The sequence below is a fragment of the Formica exsecta genome, unplaced genomic scaffold (genome assembly GCF_003651465.1).
Source record: "Formica exsecta isolate Colony F162 unplaced genomic scaffold, ASM365146v1 scaffold385, whole genome shotgun sequence".
In the NCBI taxonomy this organism is placed as follows: Eukaryota; Metazoa; Arthropoda; class Insecta; order Hymenoptera; family Formicidae; genus Formica; species Formica exsecta.
In genome coordinates, this window is record NW_021851090.1 from 666,990 (window position 1) to 687,372 (window position 20,383).

Sequence of the window (20,383 nt, forward strand, 5' to 3'; positions counted from 1 at the left end):
TCTTAGCATGTTACGGCATAGATCGTTTACGAGAAAAACATCTTGTTTCAAAGTATAATAAGAGAAATGTAGATTTGCATTTCACACGTGTAAATTATAAGTTTATAATATTTTAACTGCTTACATGTTCCAAATTTTTTAAAGATGCAAAGGAATTTTCCATTTTTTGCAATTGCTTAAAAGTATTTGTCTCGTTAAATTACGTCCAAAAATATATTAATGTTATTACGAATAAAATGTTAAATTACTAATAAAAATTTTATTTTTTAATTTACGAGAGAGCTAAATAATTATTAGATTCAAACTATATCGCAAATTCATAGAAATTATAATTGAGCAACAGATTTATAGAGTTTAACTTACTTTTATTGTTAAATAGGGCTATATTTCGCGGATTGTGGCTGAAAATTTAAGAAAGAAATATAGTTCCTTTCAAGAAAGATAACAAATAGCGAGAGCACACGGGCGCATATTTCTCGTTCATACCATCGTCATAAGCACACATCCGTTCCGCGGCTGTATACTTTGCGTATTTCAGAGAACGGGAACAAAAGCCACTAGAATAAGATGCTCATATGATGCTCGGCGTGTCGTAAAGCCCCACCGACTTCATCGTCGTGGCACACGACAGTACGAAGAGAGGGATTGAGGTGAAGAGCCTTGTCGAAAAATTGTAAGAACTTTTCCAGGGCTTGTCGAAGGCCTTTTCCACCCGCCACAAAGTTTGCTCATGAACATGGTCGGAGGTGGACGAGCTTTCGCGTTCTCGTGGTGGGGTTAGAGAAGTGTCGTGAGGTTTCTGAAAACAGTAATTTTTCTTCCCAAACCCCAATTCTTTCTTGTAGCTCTGCCGGCGTCATTTCTGACTCCTCGCCTCTCTCCAAAAGTCGAGAGGGATTCGAGAACCGAACTATCGGCTCCGTAAGAGCGGAAGTATGACAAATTGAAACGACCATCGACGAGAGCGATTTCCAATCATATCTGTCCCCGCTTGTTTGTTCTTTAGCTACTTGTATGTGTGTGTGAGAAAAGGGGGAACTTAAAATATTTCATTTTGACAAAGATAATCGCGTAAAATTTCGAGAAAAACATTTGTCTCTTTGATATATCTTCGTATATATCATCTTTGCCTCTTTAATATATATCTGTAATTTCTGTAAAAAAACGCAATACTATCCAAGAGTGCTTTCTAAATAATAAAAAGGAGGTCTTAAGTCATCTGCTTAGTGTTTCCACATGTTATTACATATTTAAAATTACTCCGACTCGACTGTAAGACAATGTAAGTTTACGTGTATGAAGGGTTATAACTAGAGACACAGACGCACTATATAAGTGTCGAGGATACTTTTCCATAAAGTTTACGGCCGCGGTAATAAAGGGGCATGGAAGAACGCAAAAGTATATGCCATCAAGCGATACGAGCGAATCGAAAGAAAGGCGTCACCGAAAAGCTACTTACGCAGTGCCGTTATGTCGGCCGATGGACACCAGTCGATATATCTGCAGCTCGACCCGCTGCCCAGTATCCGGCACGAATCTGTATGTACACCTCGAGGGCCCTTGAAGATACGGCGACTTTATTTGCCCGAAGCCACGATCCGATTTGCTGAACAGCTGCCTGCTGTCCAACGTTATATTGCACACTGAAACGGAACAAGACGATCGTGTTGGTGTAAAAATACTGAGAAAAGTTCAACGACAGCGATACGACAGCAAATTCAATCGCTCGTATTCTACGTGAATTGTATCGCAAAATATTCTGCAAATATTTTCCATTCTCTTTTGTTTTTTTTAGGTTCTTAATAATAATGAATATTCTGCTTAATACATACGTAATTGCAATTTAATTGCGTTTCTCTATTCAAGTTCAACACTTTCATTTCGCAATATCGAACTTTCGCGCTATAATCTCCACGCGAAACCACGTGAGAAAAATAGAAAGAAGAGAAAAATGAAGTGCGGCTAATAACGATTTTTCTTGCTCGTATACTTTTATTGGCGCGCTCTATGCAGCCGTGTTATTCGGGCGACGACGAGTCGCGACAACTCGGCGTAATATTATGAGGCAATCTGCCATAGTGTGTAATTTGATTCTTAATTGCTTCCCTCCCAGTGGGATGTTGCGCAGGATGTTTCGTGATTGTGGTACAAATATTGTCTTGTAAGCCGTGATATTATATTTCTTGTGAATTATTTCCTTTTTATATCACAGACTTTATATCATGAGTATATCAATTTTATAATTCTCTTATATAAAGCAAATTTAAAAAACTTCACATTGAAGAAGCATTAAAAAAAAACTTCAATAAGAATTGCAATTTTATAAAAGCTTTTTTTATTTTGTTTATTTGGAGAGAGAATAAAATCCAATTTTTGTTATATAGAATTCAAAAATTATAGTTATGCATATTGTTGCTAAGATACCAGAGATATAAATTTTTATATACTTTTACTACAAATTTTTTCATTTGCATTTTAAATAATCCCATAAACTTGCACGAGAAAGTAATTTATAAACTCTTCTATAGCCGTGTATATAGAGAGAAAAGGTCCATCTATACGGTCTCATATATATTTCCTACGATGCTACAAGAAATCCGAGGAGAGAAGGATTTGATGGATGGAACACGAAGGCAATATCGTTCCCAGTAATTAGCGCAAAGAAAGGTTAGATGAATGGAGCATAAGAACTTCGTCAAGAGTGATTAGTTAGAAGAAAGAAAGCTCGGCATACACAAGAGTAATTTCTCCCCGATACGATTTATTCCCTCGTGCAAAACGAGCAACATTCCATTGATACCATGTCTCCTCTTCCTCTCGGAAATCTCGGTGTGTCTTTTGAGTGGATCGCGATTCATCCTCTTATAAACGCTCGTTCTCCTTCTTTTCTTTATTCGCTCTTTGAATTACACCTCCTCCCCATTTTCTCCGCTTCATCCCGCGAACTGTTTCCAAAGGGACTACGCTCGTCGCGCGCGCACGCTTTAATTTCCACTTGTTCGCGCGACACGGACGGCTGCAAATGAGAAGCGGCGCGAGGCAAGTGACTTAATGGCTCGAATCTTGTTTCTAGCACCGGAACAAACTCAAAGAGATTGCCCATGTCTTTTTGATACGATGTAATTATATTTATCGCAGGACCAAAAGAGCAAATACACGTTAGTTAATCGATTGAGAATAGTTGAGCGAAGAAAGTGGCGAACAAGGGGGAACGAGAATTTCAGAGTTTATACTTCTCTCGTCAAAACATAGTAACTACGTCGTTTGCTTTAATTAATGTATGAATCAAGTATAATAATATATGCACAAGAAAATCTTCATTTAAAATAAAATACGCGATGTATATATATTCAATTAATTATATTATAATTAGAAACTACGAATATATGTATTGTCATAGGTCACTTAGTGATACTTACTATTCGCGCAATGCTGCTCCAGGCCACATTGAGCGCATCTATCCGGCGAAGCTGCACCGCAGCTGCATCCGCCTGACGGTACACAACAAGCGCAATCGTTGCTGGACGAATTGAAGCTACAGGCGCAGCCGGTGGTGCTCTGTGTCCAGAGATCAACTTGACCTGAAACAGAATACAACATTTCATAAAACAATCAGACTCATCAAGACATTCCGATCCATATTCATATCGGACATTTTGCGCTAAATATAAGCGCGCATATCGATTCATAAAGTTATATTAAACATATAAAAGATACTGTCAGATAGCAATATCGTGCGTCAAAAAATTCACCAAAAGAAAAAAAAAAACCCTAACATACGTTTTAAAAAATTATATACAAGTTTTTCATACAAATATATGATATTTAATTTTAAAAAAAGTTTTTAGGATTAAGTTCCAATTTTTACAAAACAGATGTGACGTTAATATATATATGACGTTAAAGCCATTGTGACGCTAAATTTTTCTGATAATTTTTGTGATTCGGGATTTTTATAATACTATCAAAATTTTATTAATTATTAATCTCAATCTTTTGTTCCGTGCGCAGGAATTTTAATTATCGGTGATACGTATAGTAAATTGTCCATTAACATTATTGTGCATACAAATTGAAATATTATGTTTCATAATTTTTAGATTATTAACAACATTATATATATTTATAGTATTCTTATATCCAATTCACATTTTAATTAACATTATAAATATCGTTATATAAAGGTAATATACGATATATTGCGTTAATGATGTGCCTCCGATATTCCTATTGTATCAGAATTATAAACCCGCACGTGGGCTCTTTATTGACCATAGAAATATCGTGCATGCCATGCTGACATTACATATATCGATACGTAAATAGGAGCTTATCCGAATGGCCAAATATATCGCATCGACGAATCGTTTAACCCGCCGACGCGATCACTACGCGATATCCACCGATGTCAAATAAAGTTTGCCTATAATCGACTACGATCCAGCAGCTGCGATATTCTCCGGCTTGCGCCGAAAGCTCGTAACGAGGCATGGCCGCGTGCTTTTCAACAATTGAAGCTACACATTGGAAGACTCTCCATTCTAGCTAAATGGTTCGCGAGCTTTGTCGGACGATTTTGAACGTCCACTCGATCTGCTTTTGGCTTGACATTCCCGGCACGATATTGCGTTTTTCGCCGTTGTGTCCGTGGCTCTTTTACGCTTCTCCTCTTCTATATCCCGTCTATCCCCGGCATAGCCCTTTTTTCCCTGTGTGCGCTCCTACGCAACCGTATGTCATTGTGACGCTAAATTTTTCTGATAATTTTTGTGATTCGGGATTTTTATAATACTATCAAAATTTTATTAATTATTAATCTCAATCTTTTGTTCCGTGCGCAGGAATTTTAATTATCGGTGATACGTATAGTAAATTGTCCATTAACATTATTGTGCATACAAATTGAAATATTATGTTTCATAATTTTTAGATTATTAACAACATTATATATATTTATAGTATTCTTATATCCAATTCACATTTTAATTAACATTATAAATATCGTTATATAAAGGTAATATACGATATATTGCGTTAATGATGTGCCTCCGATATTCCTATTGTATCAGAATTATAAACCCGCACGTGGGCTCTTTATTGACCATAGAAATATCGTGCATGCCATGCTGACATTACATATATCGATACGTAAATAGGAGCTTATCCGAATGGCCAAATATATCGCATCGACGAATCGTTTAACCCGCCGACGCGATCACTACGCGATATCCACCGATGTCAAATAAAGTTTGCCTATAATCGACTACGATCCAGCAGCTGCGATATTCTCCGGCTTGCGCCGAAAGCTCGTAACGAGGCATGGCCGCGTGCTTTTCAACAATTGAAGCTACACATTGGAAGACTCTCCATTCTAGCTAAATGGTTCGCGAGCTTTGTCGGACGATTTTGAACGTCCACTCGATCTGCTTTTGGCTTGACATTCCCGGCACGATATTGCGTTTTTCGCCGTTGTGTCCGTGGCTCTTTTACGCTTCTCCTCTTCTATATCCCGTCTATCCCCGGCATAGCCCTTTTTTCCCTGTGTGCGCTCCTACGCAACCGTATGTTCCGTACCAATAAATAGAAACGCAACGAAAAACGAGAGACAAAGAGAGAGGAGAAGAGGAAGGGAAGCGACATACAACCCCTTCGACAAGCGATTGCTCATTGTTTTTCTCTCTGACCGGATTGCATCCACCGCACCTTCGCGTTTTTATCGCCGCCGCGTTTCTCGTCCAATAATTTTTCAAATGTGCCCGATGAACCGGCAAAAATACGGTTATTAATACAGTGTAAAACCTTTCCACCAACTTCCCATTTCTTCTCTTATCGAACTACGGCGTTTTACAGAGAGGGAGAGAGAGAGAGAGGAAAGAAAACTTCTCGTCCGATTGTGGAAAAACTGAATGAACGTCATGTCGTATTAGCTGATCCTATGGAATTTGCTAAAAATCTTTAACACGTTTCTTCAAGATTGAATAGACGTCATCGAGTGTTGTGTCTAATCAAATTTTGCCTTGCATTTTTAGTAGTGATGCGAAATAAAATAAAATATTAAAGACACATGTCTAAATTCTGTATCAAAGCAAAGTGAAATACCAGTTAGGGCGATAATCCGATTTTCAAGTAGACAAGCGGATATGCGTCATGGACTTCTTATGTCACGACCGAGATTACATATTTCTACTTCTCTCCACGATTTGAGACTACTGCGTAGAAAATTCGGTACTATTCGTTTCTCGGGATTCCATGATTTCACAATCAAATGGCATTCTCCGGCCGTCAAGGAAACGCCCGACGAAGGAGAATCGTTGTCAATAACGACCGTGTCTACGTCATTCTATGGTAGAATCGATCGAGGACGCCAAGAAAAAAAGATCACGACAACTTGCTCTCTAATAGAGATTTCCGGTTGATTTTACGAACGCGGAGATATGCATGCGTGATTGATTGTCTCAGAATCAGAGACAGAGGGAGAACGAGAATTAGGTGGTGCGTGGATGGTGAGAAGGGAGCGCCGCCAAATAACGACCAAGAAGAAGAATGAGGAAGATAGAAGAGAACGATGGCGAGATGGAGAGGCAGAAGAGACGTAGAACGGTGATGAGGAGAGTGCTGGGAAAGAGAGAAAGAGCAGGACGAGGAGAGCGAGATGGGGAAAGAGGAGGAAGAAGACATAAATTCCATGCCAGTGTAAAAAGGGCGTTAAGAGGAGAAGCCCTGGCACCCCCGATATGTCAATATCCCGAGGAAATACGGGGCGGTACTTGGCCGGAGGGATAGTAAAAATAAAGCAAACTTTATTGCCGCTGCTACTGCTGCTGCTGCTTTCGCCTCCCACGACTATAGGTATTCCGTCGTGAGCGTCGGTGCCGCAATGGTGGAAATGTATTTCGGAAAAAAAGTACATCTCTCGCGCGCGATTCTTGTCGGACATGGATAACCAGCCGGCGGCCCTGTCGAGGGTTAGATTTGAGGAGATTTTACGATGCGTAGAATGAGACATAAGAACCGTGGATGTTAGACAAAGGTGGTAAGAAAAAGAGAATCGCAATTGGATTCTTAATCCATCGATCCGGTCTCGATTACGATAGGAGGGGTTTGTTTAAACGGGAATGGGGGAAGAAGAGGGACGAGCGTGATATCGCCGGGATAAAAGGAATCTTGCCAGGACTTGCCAAGACGATTCGAGGGGATAAGAATTGGCGATACTCGGAGAGCCAAGGAAGAGAAGAGAGAAAGAGCAGGACGAGGAGAGCGAGATGGGGAAAGAGGAGGAAGAAGACATAAATTCCATGCCAGTGTAAAAAGGGCGTTAAGAGGAGAAGCCCTGGCACCCCCGATATGTCAATATCCCGAGGAAATACGGGGCGGTACTTGGCCGGAGGGATAGTAAAAATAAAGCAAACTTTATTGCCGCTGCTACTGCTGCTGCTGCTTTCGCCTCCCACGACTATAGGTATTCCGTCGTGAGCGTCGGTGCCGCAATGGTGGAAATGTATTTCGGAAAAAAAGTACATCTCTTGCGCGCGATTCTTGTCGGACATGGATAACCAGCCGGCGGCTCTGTCGAGGGTTAGATTTGAGGAGATTTTACGATGCGTAGAATGAGACATAAGAACCGTGGATGTTAGACAAAGGTGGTAAGAAAAAGAGAATCGCAATTGGATTCTTAATCCATCGATCCGGTCTCGATTACGATAGGAGGGGTTTGTTTAAACGGGAATGGGGGAAGAAGAGGGACGAGCGTGATATCGCCGGGATAAAAGGAATCTTGCCAGGACTTGCCAAGACGATTCGAGGGGATAAGAATTGGCGATACTCGGAGAGCCAAGGAAGAGCGAAGATACCGCAAGATGGAACCGAAAGTGAGCGAGAAAGATCGGAGAAAAGACCGAAACGAATGGAGGATAGTTTGGAGTAAACAAAGACGTACTCCACGCGGACGGCTTTTGTGGTGCTCCGTTTTCCTCTCGCCAGATCCTCTGGGATCCTACTGTTGCCATAGTATTCATTCATGGATGTTGTGCTTTCTGTTTGATTATTCAGGGGCTGACGGCTATTAAATGGCTATTATTACGGATAGCCGATGGATAATTACTTTCATCTCAATATTGTTTCACGAAGTTTTATTTTGTCTAAGTTATCCAAGGTAAAAAACAATCATCTTTTTTAATGTCCTAAGTTATTTGTATGTATAAAAATGTCGCGTTTCATTAAACTATTAATTATAACAATTGTAAATTTTTTTCTACACATGATATAAAAATTATATTCTCATAAATATATAAAATAAAAATGTTTCCCCTCTATTTATAAACTTTAATTTAGCGAGAAAATACAGACGCGAGCAAAACAAGATTTATTCTAAATTAAACTTATATTCGCTTCGGATTATATAGATAATATATAAATCATGTTATGCAGGTGGTGCAATTATCTTGTAGCTGATGCAGTTTCGATTAACAGACTATGTAATCAATAATAAACGATATCATCCGTCCACGATATGCTCATTAGATACAGATTAGCATATCTCATAAACTAGGAATATTATGGAATATGAGTAGTAAAATAAATTGATTGAGATAGACGATATTAATTGCAATATACAGCGGTTATCTTGCATCAGTACAAATATTTACATCCTACTATATTAGTCTTACTTAATATAATTTATCTCTTTACACATTTATCACTAAAACATTTTCGAAAAACACAAATCTGTAGAAAAATAATTACAGATTTAGAGCCTTCTTACCTTCTTTCAATTTACATTTTTTTTTTTTATTAAAAGATTTGAAGAAATGATTTCTGTGGGTAAGAAAAGATCTGATATAATCGAGATCATATGTTAAAAATGTGAGCTATCACGGGTACAGTCGCAGTTAGGTAACCCACGGAAAATCGTGGTTGCAGGTGCAGCGGACGACAGTCGAACAAAGAGATCCACTTAGCGCTCACTTTGCACAGCGTTAAATTCTAATGAAGTCGACGCTGCTCGATTTTAGCGATTCGATCGGGCCTCCATGTAGTCCCGACACGCAAACTAGCGTAATAGTCGTCTACCGTATGCAGGGTCGATCGTCTCGTAAGTATCTAATAATTTTCGTTCAAATGCGCGCATCGCCGGGTCCGAAGGGCTCTTTCGCACAGCTGCTCCACAATAAACGAAGGCCAATGGTGTTACCATAGTAATAGACAGAACGATAATAGTCAACGGGGATCACGAGGTGCGATCTCTCAAAGATCTTTTATTATCATAGTTATACTTGACAGAGAGAATCTGCTCGAATGAATTCGAAGCGTAAATTTAACTTGGTGATATTCACGAAATTATTTCATTGCGTATTTAATCCGTAAATTTACTCCAATCGAGTTCTATTTGCATTACAGAATATTTCAAAATTGTTCGGTGATATCGAATTTATATTTTATCTTTTATCGATTTAAATTTTACCGATAATTTTGAAGGTAAATCCTGCTGTGTGTGTGTGTGTGTGTGTGTATCATTTCATGAAAAATCCAATATTGGCATTGTTTTATCTATCATAAATTTTTTATAACAGTTTTTCGCAATAATGCATTAGAATGTCAACGCGACTGCGAAAAATCTAACACTCACAATGGCCGCGCATTCGTTATTCTGCGATATCGAGCAGATTTCCTCGAGAGCACAGTATAACCGTAATCCTATACCATAGTTTCGAGCTTTAAAGGAATGGGCTATCGTATTTTTCTCTTTGGTCACGTTCACAGCACGGTGCGATTCTACTTCGCTCGACTTAAGACGGGAAAACGAGCTTTGATATTATATCCAGATTTATTGCGTATCCCGATTTACGAGAACTTGATATTTACCATATCTGCTTTACACTTAACTTTTGATCGATCGTTTTAAGACATATCAAAATGATCGTAATTAAAATCGTTCGTAAACTTGATAGAATTTTATATATATTTAATCCTTTGATATCTAATATTTATATTAAGAGCAATATATCTGAATATTTCATGAGCTTATTCTACATTTATTTTGTTAATCATCTCACTTAAATATCACAGGTGTTGCTAAATGATTTAAATTATAACAGAACATATAGAGATATAATCTAGAAAAGCACTAATGATATACTGAATGATATTAAAAATATATGTTCGTATATTACAAATACAAAAGAGATATGAAGGATATTGGATATAAAAGGATTAATATATAACGATAAATCAGAATCGTAAATTATTATCTCGGATCGTGGATTAAAATTTATTGCTGACGTGCCGGGTGTATATCTTTGAGCGTTTTGCAGTTTAGCCGAATCAGATGTTTCTCGCGCTCGATATTGAATCGACAATGGCGAGTGCCATGTAATTTGTTACTTCGCAGTCGATACCGTGTGGTAAGCTGATTTCCAATAATGCGGACTTCCAGTAGTCTCATACGAAACGACTTTGCACTGATCGATTCTCCTATAAGTGGAAAACGCTCGAGCTCCTGGCAAAAGCAGAAGCGTGCCAGCCACGCTGCAACTTCCGCCGTGTGCAACTGGCGTGTGGAAATCCCGTTATGTTTCATTTATTAACCTTAATATCTGGCTGAAACCGGCCGTGCCGGTCGTTGTTGCATAATTCCGAAACTGCCGTATTCTTTTCACCTCCGTACGCGCGCCGCCTGACTTTTTAATAAACGCTACTCCCATCGCATCAAAAATCGTAGTATATGTGTACTATATATGTACACGCACGTACGCACACGTTAATTTGTACTATCTGTAGCGCGATTTAATTCATACACACATACACTTCACATAATATTCAATTAAATAAAGAGTTTGGAATTTTTCGAATTAGCGGTTTTCAAATGTAAAATATCATAAAATAGTAATGCAAGTAATTCAACACAGCTGCTGTTACGCAAATTTCATTTATAAACTCGTATTTGATTACCGCGTCTAATCCGATTTCAGTTACGCGTATTCTCCGATTCAAAATTTTGTTCAAACATATTACAGAGATATGTAACGATTAAATTACTTGTATATAATGTTATTTATTTATTTTATTAATTTCGCTTTATTGTAGCATATTTATCATTGTCCATTTATTGTTTATTCTTTGGCAAATTCAGGGCATTGATGACGATATGACGAATGCTAATTTGAGTTTCGATTTTATAGTTTCCCGGTCAGCGTGCTACTTGGCATTCCACCCGCATCTCCATGCATTTGCACTTTAATTGGCTTCGCACTTGCCATTCTCGCGCTTACATTGCTTTGTCTCCTATAAATATGTATAATGCGTATACAAATAGAGGTGCATACATATGCGTTTGCGTTAACACACGCGTACACGTATGCGTTATATTGGAAACCATTTTTTAGTTTGACAAACGTAATGTTTTTATCAAGCTCGAGTAATATTGACAAAGTTAAATAATAAATTGAATAAAATGATATTGACTATTATTTACAACATATTGTTGATGTTAATCTAAAATAAAGGGGATAGTTTGAAAATAAAGGGGGTTTTCTAAAATAAAGGGGATAGTTTGTACTATATGAATTTCCATATAAAATGTACAATGTGCTAATATGAGAATGTATCATAGTTTAAAAATAATCTAGAAACGAAAGAAACCTTTGAACATATAATGTATATTATTTTTTATTTTATAATTATGCAACTGTTAGAGAAATTGAGAATATATCTATTAACGTCAGTTTATTTTTTGAATAATAACATCAAAGTTTTATTATATATGTATATGGCCTCAGTAATTAATAGATTATGCGAGCAGTCAATATTGCAATATCATTTAAACTTTAAACGCATTATAAGATATCATCCTCTTTTAGAAAAAATCTTTTCTTTATACAATTAATTGAAACATCTGCATTCTTAATTAAGTTTTGCAAATATTTATTTTTTGATTTTCATCATCCGTATATTATATTTTATATATGCTTTCTGTTTTACTTTATATTTCGTAATATTCATTAGACAGAAAAAAATTTCTACGTTACAAAAAATCATATTCTTTCATAATAATTTTATATTATTTACTTATTGTTGCAGTAGGCGTCGTAAGAATTAGAGTCACGTTTTGAATAGTTGTATCAGCTTTCAGCGTTAACGATCCATGAATGCTCATTAATCGGCTGTGGTCAACGAAGGTTACCGAGCAAGAACCAATTGGCACCAAAACCGAGAAACAGCGTCTCCTTCGGTGCGAAGAGTCAATCCGTTCTAATTATTGCGGATGAGATAGGTGAGTTATCATAATCGGCTTTAGTTTAATGCCGAACATCCGTAAAAACGTAAAGCCGATTTCAATTCGAGCGTGCCACTTACAATCCAAAGATCACGCATTCATTTAGAAACATTAGTTACACGTATTTAACATGTAGTAAAATCATCGACAATAATTTATTATTTTTAATTATAGACGCAAAGAGACAGATATTTTTGCGGTAGATTCAGATGACTCGAGAATATGAAGGAAATTAATAATAGTTTTAAAACGTCTTGCATATTTACTGTAGGGTGTTTCATGATGTGAAAGATTCGGCGTATGGCGTATTTGCATGAATCCGATATGCAAAAACGATAGAACTTTGATAGTCTGAGGCTAGGTTAATCCGAGGCTTCTTGCATACCGCAAGCGCGGTTCGTTTAATTCCAAGTTACGCCCCGTGAGAAGTTTTCATTCAACTTTACCATTCGCCAAACAACGAGTTTGTTGACAAATTCATCCGCCTCAGGCTATTTCAATTTATTTATGCTGTCTCCGAGCAGCTCAATTCGCGTGACACAAATAAAAACATGAAACACCATATTTTTACAGTCTAGTTTTCCTTTTAAAGAAAAGAGCAGTAACAGATGTATCTCTCTTGTGAATATTACGTCTGTACACGGGTGACAAAAAATAAAAATACGAAACTACAATGGCATACTTGTGCGAAACATAATAATAAAAAGATCGACTAAGTAGAAATTACATCTACATCGGTGAAAGACGATGCATTTTATTCTCTTGTGTGCAGAGAAAACGATATTTTTCTTTGTACTTTTTTGCACTTTAAAAACTCATCATTTCCGTATCGCTAACTCGCGCATTTCCAACAAGTTTCGAAACACATGAGCGCAGCGGACACGCTCGAGTGGTATGGCTCTAACATAAGTACGGTGATAATCCTACGTCGAGCTTGCAATACCACGTTATAGTTTTCGCCGGGTCGAGTTTTTAGCTACGCGATTGCAAGCGTTTGTGCGGGCGAAAAGAACGAAAAAAAAAATATATATACAGCAAGGTATTGGTGGAATTTCCGCTGCTTAGTCGTGGTATTAAGCATTTTGGGGGAGGATTGTTCGTTTCGCCAGTGTGCTCGGCGCCGGTAGTAAATACGAATGCGGCTTTAGTGCCGGAACGAAGGACCGACCCGTCGATGCAGCCTCGTCCATAAATTCGCCCCTAAACGTTAACCCGGCGGACATCGGCAGTTTCCTATCGTGTGACACGGCTCTTCGTGGCGGACAAGCGCGAGTTAAACGGAAGATCGCGCCAGTTTGTCGTCGTTGGAAACGACGAGCTCAGAGTTGGTGGTTATAGTTATTGCTCGCAGAATATATGTAACTGGCGATTAAGCCGAGATTTATAGTATATTTGTATAAACATTGTAACGCCTGATCATGTGCAATCTTGTTTACGTATCGAAATAAGAATCCGAGGCATTCGTACGTCATAATAATGTCCTAAGAAGGCGCAAAATTTACGAATATAATTTTAAGTATTTATCAAAATCTGGCACACATTTAAATATTAATATCATTCTTATAAGATAATTAAAGAAACATATAGGTATCGATGTCATGTAAAATATGTTTCAATCTAAGAAGTTTTACAGCATCCGTAAATGCTTGTAAACGTATAACTTATAGTAATAGACTGTAAGATATGTGAAAATATTACATTTATAAGAAAAAATAAAAATCTTACTTTTAGTCAAACTATTCCTCTTAATAATAATTGTTCAATACAAAATATAAAAACGTAAAAATGTAATACATTTTATACAGCAATTATTATAAACTACATAGAGATGGTTAAAATAAATTGTATAAAACAGAGATGATATCATGAAATTTCACATAAAACAAATGTGAAATGTGAGTCGCCGTCAGAGAGACTCCTACTTTCCTGTCTATATATCTACGAGAGAAGATTCCCTTTTTATGAACATGAAAAGTTATAGCAATGTATCATCTCAAAAAAAGATCGATATTTTCTTTAACATTCAAAAATCCAAAGGCTATCAATTATCGAGCGTAAGTATCGCCTTAAGAGAAGAAACTAGGAACGGTAGCGTCAGTAACACGACGAATTCCGTCGAGGATACGCGCTCTTTTCCCAATGTAGCAACCGCGACAACCAGAACGACGAACTGTGGGTCTCCGTGCTGCGAAACGCCATTAAACGCGAAATCTTCTCCCACGGGTTGCTCGGGCCAACTCAAGTCGGCGAGAAGTTCTCCCGCTTTGCGGGTCAGCGTTCAACGTCGTTCCGTTGGTGAAATCGCTCGGGAATCGCGGTTATAGCGATTGTTTTTAAACCAGAGCCAACCAGATGCAGAACCGCCCGCAGTGGTTTTACGGGGGTCAGAGAAAAGGGATGTGTGTTACCGTACGTGCGACGAATCCGTGTATGCGTGTGAGTGTGTGAAACGGGGGCGGGGTAGCGCCCGATGTTGGATTCGGAGCTTGAAATATCGCGTTCCTAATGCACCGGGGCAAAAACTCTGGACTATACCCTCAGGGGGATGGAGAATGTACCGGCAGAAGGGCTGCAAACTGGAGGTCGTTCGTGCAACAATGCGCGTCGTATTTCAACCGTCTGCGCGCGAGCCGCATGTCTACGAATATGAATCGCTAAACTGGAATCGTGGAGGTCAGTTATCAGTGTAAAAGCGAACTTTGAATTTCTCAATGCATAATAGAAGCGAGATTCGAATTTTTTGTAAACGTTTGCGATTCTTCAAGAAACTTAAAAAAACAAGTTTGGAACAAAAGATTGATTATTATAGGAAGCATAGATATTAAAGAGTAATTATTAGAGATAAACTATATAAAATTTTATTATATATATTATAAAGTATATACAAGGTGATTCAGAAAACAGTGCAAAAATTTTAAGGGATGGTAGAAAAAAACAACACATATCTATATATATATAGTTTTCTCTATGCGGGCACGAACTTATGCAATCATCCAATATATGGACGTTTTAAAAATAATTGTCGAGAAACTTATCTCCAGTGTAACGACATGACGATTAATTCACTGTGAGAGAATAAAGGTTACAACTAACGAGCGCAAAGATTATTACTAGCGATTTCGTGGTATTTCGATCGTTGATTTTTTATCAATGCGTTCATTAAAAGTGCAAGAGATGAATACTCATTTGTAAACATGCGATCGTTGTGTCAATCAACGAAACCCAACACGCGATATTGCGGGGACAAGATAACGCGGTTGAAATAACATTCGCAAAGCGCAAAGTTGTTTGCGCTACTTTATTCCCAGGTAGCAATTTCCATTACGTCGCATCGCTTTTACAGGCATTTTAACTCACGCTACGCAAATGTTTCCCCATTTTCAGATTCAAGGGCATTATTTGTGCAATGCAAAAGCACGTTTTGCGAAGAATCTCTCAGAAAAGAATTAAAGGAGATGAGTCCCTATGATCTCGGCACTTTTAATCGACGCGACAGCTTTCAATTTCCGCAGTTATGTTTGAGAAGTAACATTAATTGAAGCGCATACACTATTATGCAAAAATAAAAGAAAAGAAAACGATTTTTGTATTATGTACACAAAAGTTTTTGTTAATTGGAGCAGGGAATTTGATTTGAATCAAAATTTTCAGAAATTAATTGCTATGCGCTTTAAGTCTAATGTCAGATGGATAGATCAAGAGAGTTAATCGCGAGTCAGGATTAGTTATGTCCAAATATTTCCAAGAGAACTTCTGATCGCTCCCGGCGGTCGAAACCAACATCGCACGAAGTAAGCGAAGCGTACCCACACAGGGGGATTCGCGGGATTCGCTTCCTACGCTGTCGAGAGTCGAACTCTCTGCTTGGCGTTACTAGATCGATAGTCTCGGATTCCGCTCGTTAGGGAACGGGCGCAGTCCTCACGTCCTCGTGTCACTGGATGCACATGCAGCGACAGGATGTGAATGGGTGGATGAGAGGGTGCAGAGAGCAAGAGAGAGAGAGAGAGAGAGAGAGAGGGAGAGGGAGAAGGAGAGAGTAGTACGATCGAAGTTAGGATGGGCCCTTGGGATCGGAGCCAACTATTACTATTATGTGCGGACCGAACCTGCATTATGCCCGCTGCCTACGGCGCATACCAGATATCCTTGAAACGAACTGTAGACACAGTCGATGTCTCTTGGAACATTCTTCGGTCCTCTGCCGTATTTGCACGGTAAAATCGCGTAAGCACCGTCAGTTTGAGATGCGAGCGGAATTTAAATTTCCAGTTACGACGTTATGACGAAGCGGAATCATTCTGCTCAGCAATATATTTTGCTTTTTCCTTTTTTTTTTTCTTTTTTTTGTTCGAATATAACTACATAACGTGAAGACGTTGCGAAGGGAACGAAGACGCATAATAAACATTCGACGTTATATTACTGCGCTTCAAACGGCGATGATTAGTCTTCGTTTGTGTTCGATGAAATTCTAGATGAAAGGGAAACGTATATAGGAACAGTAGTTACGAGGTACGTATCCGGGTATGTGTGACTTTGATCGATGTGGGACCAACTGAAGTCGATATTGCATGCCCGCAAGGACCACCATTCGTGACGACTCGGCGAAGACGTAAATACATGATACTCGGAGCTTTAATCAGTCCAGCTCTACTGGGGATGCTATCGCGATGTATTAAATTCAAGTCCGTGCTGACAGGTGTAGTTTTAACACTAATCGAATAAGATATAATTTCTGTATATACACATATCGCAGATTCTATAAATTCAATCTTTTTACAAAAAGTTTAAATTTTTTATAAAATGCCAGCTTAAAAAAGAAATCGACGGTTTATAAAGTGTAGTAAATTGTTTGTATAATTCTTTAGATAATAATATTTAAATATTTACTGCGCGTTTGTAAAATATTTTAGAATTTTTGTATTTTTTCCTTAATTTATGAATCTTTTGATCAACTTTTAAGTGAACTTTATCGGCATTTTTGTCATTTAATTACTTTCCCAGACTGCAGAGTCGCGGACTTATGATTTGGGCGTGAACGAAGACGGCGAGCAATAAGTAGAATGCGGTTCGGCTTCCGACCGGAGGGCGACGTCTTCAAAATTCGCGTCAATTGCCAGCCAATATCGCGATGGATTTCGTTTTTCTTCTCCGTCTCTTCCTGTCCCTTAACGTCGCGTCCCTCCGCCTCGCCCGCGTCCCGTCTTCATCGGACCATCGCGCAATGGAACCCTTTCTGTTTCTCTCCGGGAGAGACGGAAGGAATTCGATTTTAATAATTCACCGGTCCCGGTAGCTTCTCCGTCCGATGCGATTCACTCGAATCGATTCGGGCACCACATTGAATCAATGAGAAAGATTCGACAGTATTCTCATAGAAGCAGTTTCGCGGAGTTTCTTCTAGTTGGGAGATATAACACACGCGAGGCTTCTTTAATAATGCAAGTTCCAACGAATGTTTATTCGTGGCTATCCATAGAATAAGACTTTTTTAATGCGATAATCGCCGATTTAAATCGTCATCATGCTTTCGTAGGAACAATATATCTGTCACAAACATCATTTCGCAGATATATTCTTTTTAAACTAGAAAATAGAATTCTTTTGAAGAAATATCATATTTAAGATCCCGAGTATATCTTTGCAGAGTATATATATATATCGTTTTACTTTTTATACTTTATATTGCAGGAAGCTTAATCCCCATCGAATTGAATTGCCGTAAATGTGAGAAGTGCTCGCAACGGAAATGATCGTTACTCATGGTAGTAAACGAACTAATTTCAGGAATGCATTTTCACTTCTTCAAAGGCTCCCTTTCTATAAATAGACTTTGCCGAGTATTAAAATTAATGGTCGCAATTAATTTCTTTCCACTTTTATACCGCTAAAGACACTTTTCATCCTTCACGAAGATTAGCACACGATTTATTTTGTTTCGTAATTTTCTTTTTTGCGGAATGCCTGTTATGTTTTCTGTAGAAATTGCTCGGTAAAATAAATTTTATATCCCGAAAATCGTTCAATTTTATATGTACATTGTTCGTAAGCAACGTGCAGTTCCGGCTACGTGAAGAGTCGAGTATGGCAAATGAAAACGCTTGTGATCAAAATTCTTTTGACAGCTGAAAGAAACTTCAGAGAGGAGGACATTGAAAAATAACATGACAAAGGGCAAGCGACCAACAGATGCAATACGGCAAACGGTAAAAGGCCAGAGGGGAATAAAGAACAAGGTATGGTTACGGAGGCGTAAAACGAAAATGCATGGCGCTTTTGGAAAAACGTGTCGACTCCGTGGAATCGTAAATAAACACGGGGAAACAGGGTGAAGCGCCCAAGGCGTTTCGCGCATCCACAATCGCGCAGTTTCGACTGTCTACATGGTGAGAGAAGCGGCTTCGAGTACAGCTGCGAAACTCCTTAACTACGTGGCTTGGCGCGTACGGGCGTGCCTATCAGAAGTCGGCTACATGCCATCGCTCCTTTCTCGCCGTTCTTTCGGCGTGAATTATTAAAGAGTATACGAGATGGGCTATGTGTGCATAGATGTTACTTTTATGCTTACGGTCCCTTGAGTCCTTTTACCTTAAATGTGTGTCATTTTCGAGGCTGTTAATGGTAAGTAGTTTCTCAGAAAAAAACGGAAAACGCGATTTTTCTTAGGATACTATTATAATCATTGTATACACAATCAGAAAAATCTATAATTGCACCGAAATTATACTATCGACGTCTCGCTTTCTTGATTTTTTGGAGAATATTTAATAAAAATTATTTTTGGAGAAAAAATAAAAAAAGTACTTAGGACATATAAAATATATTTGTTGAATTAAAAATGCTTCCTCGTATCTTTATAATCTTTAATTAAATTTTCTTCCAATATATATTTGACATCATTGATGTCATAAAACTGAATCAGTTGATTGCAAAGATAATGTATACAAGTCATTATAATATTTACGACACAGATTGCAATTGTATGAGAAAGGAACTTTACTTTTTATTCGTGATATTGCACATTTAGAGCCAAATATCTAGGATTTCGCATATCAGAGTGATGTACTTTGCGACATGTGTAAATAATTTTCTGTACCATCGTACAAACGACGAAAACCTGACCTCTATCACTTCTAAACCATACATCCAATCGCACCATTAGTCACTTCGATAGCTCATAAAACTGATAAATCGGCTACACTTACGGTTGTCTAACTTTTAAATGCATGTTAAGAACTATTTTATCCAAGCCTCTAATAAAGACGTTCACATTTAAATGTTTATTTATTTCGATCTCGAATTTTATACTAAGAATAGTAATGTGTAATAATACAAAAATATAAAATTTGCAATATGCGTAAAGATGCAGATTACGAAGATACGCGACGACAATCAGAATTTTACAAGTGAGATATTCCTTCTGCTTTTTACAGCGCTGCGGAATTCTTAATATCGTGCATGTAAATTACGCACAAATTTATACCAGTCGCGGATTGAAGGCCACGGCCGTAACTCACGGCGGAAGCATTTACGTGCGCGAAAAGCGCCGTTTTTCGCCGGGTGAGATTTAATATTCCTGTTTCGTTAAAAAAGAGCACGAGCACGTCTATCTGCAACTTTTACGAGAGTTTGTGCTCGATTCCTCTTACGAGACGGAATTTTATACGGGATGCTTCGAGCTGCGAGCAGCTTGAAGAAATTGCGCGAGAGCGCGAAACCCTGTTTACCCCGAACGCAGTTAAATCTATTAAAGAACCTATCCTACCGAGCGATAGCGAGAAAGCTTTCGTAAGATCTTCCGCAATTAGATCGCGATACGAAGACTTTTCGTACACGTACCATCTTTTGCGCAGCATCTTTATCGCATTTAAAGCTGCCTTTTATCTGAAAACGCTTAACAGTGAAAAATCATCGTGCTGAGTTTCTGCACGACTCGGGATGAATATTATTTTATCGGAAGATTTCTGTTCTCATTTAAATTTTCCCCACGTTCGTTCCTCTTTGTCGACATCCGTTAGAAAGAAAAAACAGAAGACTGAACTCTCACTAACGGGGACGAATGATAAAACCGCGAGATATCTCTTCTGTGTGTAAAGAAGTAATAAA

General features: G+C 38.2%; 1 protein-coding gene across 6 annotated transcripts in view; it reads right to left on the reverse strand.

Moving 5' to 3' along the window:
- LOC115239534 overlaps positions 1-20,383 on the reverse strand; it is a 226,794-nt gene that overhangs the window by 131,105 nt on the left and 75,306 nt on the right. For all 6 annotated transcript variants that reach the window (XM_029814102.1, XM_029814100.1, XM_029814104.1 and 3 more), the window contains 2 exons: positions 3,423-3,584; positions 1,463-1,646 (listed from right to left, as the gene is read on the reverse strand). In XM_029814102.1, coding sequence (XP_029669962.1) covers positions 1,463-1,646; positions 3,423-3,584 — 346 coding nt within the window. The remainder of the gene's footprint in view (positions 1-1,462; positions 1,647-3,422; positions 3,585-20,383) is intronic.